Source organism: Antrostomus carolinensis, unplaced genomic scaffold, assembly GCF_000700745.2.
Source record: "Antrostomus carolinensis isolate BGI_N321 unplaced genomic scaffold, ASM70074v2 scaffold52038, whole genome shotgun sequence".
In the NCBI taxonomy this organism is placed as follows: Eukaryota; Metazoa; Chordata; class Aves; order Caprimulgiformes; family Caprimulgidae; genus Antrostomus; species Antrostomus carolinensis.
This window is the reverse complement of record NW_010334639.1, coordinates 1-4,197: the sequence shown is the minus strand read 5'-3', so window position 1 is coordinate 4,197 and position 4,197 is coordinate 1. Positions and strand designations below refer to the sequence as shown.

General features: G+C 52.7%; 1 protein-coding gene across 1 annotated transcript; it reads left to right on the top strand.

Moving 5' to 3' along the window:
* The first annotated feature begins 881 nt into the window (after positions 1-881).
* On the top strand, positions 882-2,617 carry CDA (cytidine deaminase). Its single transcript, XM_010174253.1, has 4 exons — positions 882-1,056; positions 1,419-1,530; positions 1,775-1,832; positions 2,504-2,617. Exons 1-4 carry the CDS (start codon positions 882-884, stop codon positions 2,615-2,617), a joined length of 459 nt encoding a protein of 152 aa, XP_010172555.1.
* Positions 2,618-4,197: the final 1,580 nt, after the last annotated feature.

Below are 4,197 nucleotides of genomic sequence, written 5' to 3'. Positions count from 1 at the left end.
AGCTCCCAGTGCTTACACCACATCAGAGGCTGCTGCCAATTTGGGCGCCGCGTCCCAGCCTGTTGTGGCTTCTCAGCAGCGACCCAGCACCAAGATTTGCTGTCAAAACCAGCAGATAAAGTCAAAATCCTCCCCAAATTCAGCAAACTGGACAAAAATCCTAGTGATAAATTGATGGGGGCTGCGACACTTGTCCTTGCAGCCAGAAAATGGGGCATTAAGCTCCTCCAGCAAGGGGAATTAAAGAGATATCTTTAATTAAAGAGCAATTTGCTGATTGCTGATCCGCCTGGTGTCCCAGGAGCCCTTTACCCCATGTGGGCTGATTCCCATGGAACCACCAGCCAAACCAAATTTGGGCTTGAGTGGCACGAGGACATCCTGAAACTGGCTTTTATTTTGCCCCTGTCTTTAGCCAGTAGTTAAAAACTTGGGAAAATGTCATATATATATTTATTTTTTTGCAGTCAATTTATTTCTTTCGATATCACTGATCAGGAGCTGTTGTTCCCCCCTCACCCACCTCCCAGGAGTGATTTAATGATGTTTTCTCATGGAACAGTGCAAACAGTTTTTAACTGGGGAAGAAAAAAACCACCGAGGCGGCGGAAAAATGCTCTGTTGGGACAGAGAAAGGAGGTAAAAAAAAAAAGAAAAAAGAAAAAAAAAGGGAGAAATTGGAAAAAATGAGAGATCAGGTGGGAGGGGGCGACACGGGACCCCCTGAGTCTCATGTTTTGGGGGTCAGGGTTGTCCCCAGGGATGCTTCCCAGGATTTGGCTGCACGCCGGGGCGTTATCCCAGCGCGGCCGGCCAGCCTATTTTACAAGCGAGGAAATATTTAACCGTGGCGTCAGCGGGCAGGGCAGGCAGGAGCAGGCATGGAGGGCGGCGGGCAGCACCCGGCCCCCACTGACCCCCCGGGCCAACCCCACAGCGAGGGCATCCAGCTCTTGCTACGTCGTAGCCGGGAGGCCAAAAATTGTGCTTATTGCCCCTACAGCCGCTTCCCGGTGGGCGCCGCGCTGCTCACCGCTGGCGGGGAGATCTTCTCCGGTAAGCTGGGGCTGTCCAAGACCCCCCTTTGGGTTTTGGGGTCCCCCTCGACACTCTTTGGCTATGCACGGGGATGCAGTGGGGTTAGGATAGAGTTCTGGTCCTCCCCCTGCCCCAGCTCCGGCTGCCTCTTGGCAGGCGCTTTTTTTCGCCCCCATCCCAGAGCGAGGCAAAGATCGCGGCGGATGGGAGAATACGGGAAATACATCGGGGAAGTGGGGGATGCATTGGTGAGAGCCTGGGATGGGGTGGTACGTGTGGAAAATAGACTTTCTCTGCAAATTCTCCCCCCAGATTCCCCCGGAGGGAAGCTGAGGGGGATTTTAGGGATGGCTGAGTGGGTGCTGGGTGCTTCCCCGTAGGGTGCAACGTGGAGAATGCCTGCTACAGCCTGGGGGTGTGTGCTGAGCGCACTGCCATCCAGAAAGCCATCTCCGAGGGACACACCAGCTTCAGGGCCATGGCCATCGCCAGGTAAGGGCATGGTGAGAGATGGGTGGAGGGACAGCGATAAAACCCCCCCCGTGCACCCAAGGGGCAGCTCCTGCTGCAACAGCCTGGGTGGTTTTTTTGGGGGGAGGCAGGTTTTTGCATGGGTTTTTTTGAGGAATTAGGGAGAAAATCTGCTGTGGCTCCATATTTATTGGTGCATAAAGATCTTCTGCAGGTGTCCGACCCCCCCCCCAAGACTCAGCTCTGTGCCCTTCTCCTTTGGCAGTGACATGGGGGACAACTTCATCGTGCCCTGCGGTGCCTGCAGACAAGTGATGAGAGAGGTGATGGCTCGCGCGGGGGTCCCCACATCTCCCAACCCCAGGCAGCATCCCCTGACCCCAGACATCTCCCCCCAAAACATCTGGAGGTGCAAAGGGCAGGGGGGTTGCAACCCCTTGTCCCCAAGGCCAGCTCTGGGCTCCTCACATTGCACTGTCCACTGGGAAAGGGGTATTTATTCATCCCTGTCCTAAGGCAGTGGGTGCTCGGTGGTAATTAATTAACTCGCCCTCCCCAGGGGGTTTTATTCCTCCCGGGAGCTGGTGGGTGCAGAGTTCGGTCCCAGAGCTGTCACCCTGGCTTTGCCAAGCTTGAAAATGGGGTTTTTTTCCTGCAAAAGTTGAGCTCCACGTAGAGCTCGTCCCGCTCTCACCTCCCTCCTCCTCGCGGGCACCCCAGCACCTGCAGCCTGATTTTGGGTGGTTAATATTTAATAGGTCTCAGGGTTGGGCTCCAAGGCTGGATTCAGCAGGTTTGGAGGCTTTGGGGATCACCCTGGGGAGGAAAAAACATAAGATCTGAGCCCAAAATACCCCCCAAGGCAGGTGATGCCGAAAAGCCACCCCAAAATACATCCTACCTACGAACCGCCCAAAAAAAAGAGGATTATTTGAGCAATTTGAGGAAGAAGCACAGGTTTTGCATCGAGCACTTACTCCCCCTTCTCCTCCAGTTTGGCACAGACTGGAACATCTACCTGACCAAAGCGGATGGCACCTATATCGTCAAGAGGCTGGAGGATCTGCTGCCGCTCTCCTTCGGCCCCGAGGACCTGAAGAAGGTGTGAGCAGCGCGGCCGTCGCCGGCTTTTGCCCTTCGGCAGCAGAGGAAGATGGTTTTCCCCAATTTCCTCGGTGTGTAAGCAGCCTTTTGGGGATGATGCAATGGGAAATACATTTAGAGTGTTAAGGTACCCATTTCTCTCGCTCATCTTCTGATTCAACACTGATTTGCAGATGCTGGCCCCACCTTACCCAAGGGAAATGGTGAAATAATATTGTAGAAATTCCCTGTTATTAGGAAAAAAAAAAGTGTCCAGATATTGTTGTAGTTGAGGGGGAAGTTCACAGGTGAAGGAGGGTTTGATGCATGGTTCAAACTTGGACTTGTTGGTACAGAAACCACTTCCCAATAATGCAGAATTGTTGCTTGGGAATTCTTCAGCTGTAAATGAGGAAAAAACCCCCCCAAAACGAAAGGCTCCATCCACTTCAGATGAGGTGATTTGCTGGAACTGGACATTATCACACTGTGTCCTTTGCTGGTTTCTCTCTGGCTTGTTTTCTTTGCTTTTCTTCCATTTTTGAGAATGGAGAGAAGTTTTGGGGGGTTTCTGGAAGGTTTTCTATCTCCGGAGAAATGCCGTTTGCTGATTGTGATATGAATTTAATGACGTGCAATGAAAACCAAATGCGTTACGTTTCCCAACTGGTGCTGGGTTGGGCATTGCTGCCCATACCCAAGAGAAATTAAAGCAGTTTTTGGTTTATCTCCTGCAGTTGCAGCAAATGATGAATGGGAGGGAATGGGAAGAGGAGAGTGGGGCAGTGCTTTGCTCCATGCCCTGCTCCGTGCCAGGCAGTGCACAAGCCGTGCCCAGGGTATTGCCGTGCTCTGTACCCTCCTGTACACTCAGCTGCGTCCCACCGTGCACTGTTTGTGCCCTGCTCTGCACTGGGCTGTGTCCTGGCCACGCACAAGCCATGCCCAGGGTAGTGCCCTGCTCTCTGCCCTGCTGTGCACTGGTTTGTCCCTTTGCTCCATGCCCTGCCCTGCACAGGGCACACCCAGCTGTGTCCTGCTCTGTGCCCGACATTGCACGGGGCTGTACCTCGGCTGCACTCTGCTCCGTGTCCCACCGTGCACGGGGCCGTGCACAAGGGCTGTGCACCAGGCCATGTCCTGCCCCACACCCCACCCGGCTCGTGCTGTCACCAGAATCAGGAAATTAACTTCTTAACACCAGTCATAAAAAGCCGATATTCGTTATTCTGGGGCCAGATGCACAGGGGATCACTCCACCTATCGTGCATACCGACTCGTCTCTCTACAAAAGCTTTATAGTATCAAAATATGCATATTCATTGCTTTCCCAAGAAGTCATTAACGTATTTGTTAAATTTCCAGGAACTCATTAATATATGGAAACGTCCCTTTTGCACGCACACTTTCTCTCTCTGGTGGTTGTCAAGGTTTTCTGGTGGTCTTTGATAGGCTTTATCACCGTGTCCTTTGGTTGGACTTTTCTCTTGTGCATGCTCAGGTCACCCATGGGCCTGTTTCCAACCCTTCCATCTACCTTGTCCCAAGGAGCTGGCTCAGCATCTTCTCTTGTCACACAGAATCATAGAATCCCAGACTGGTTTG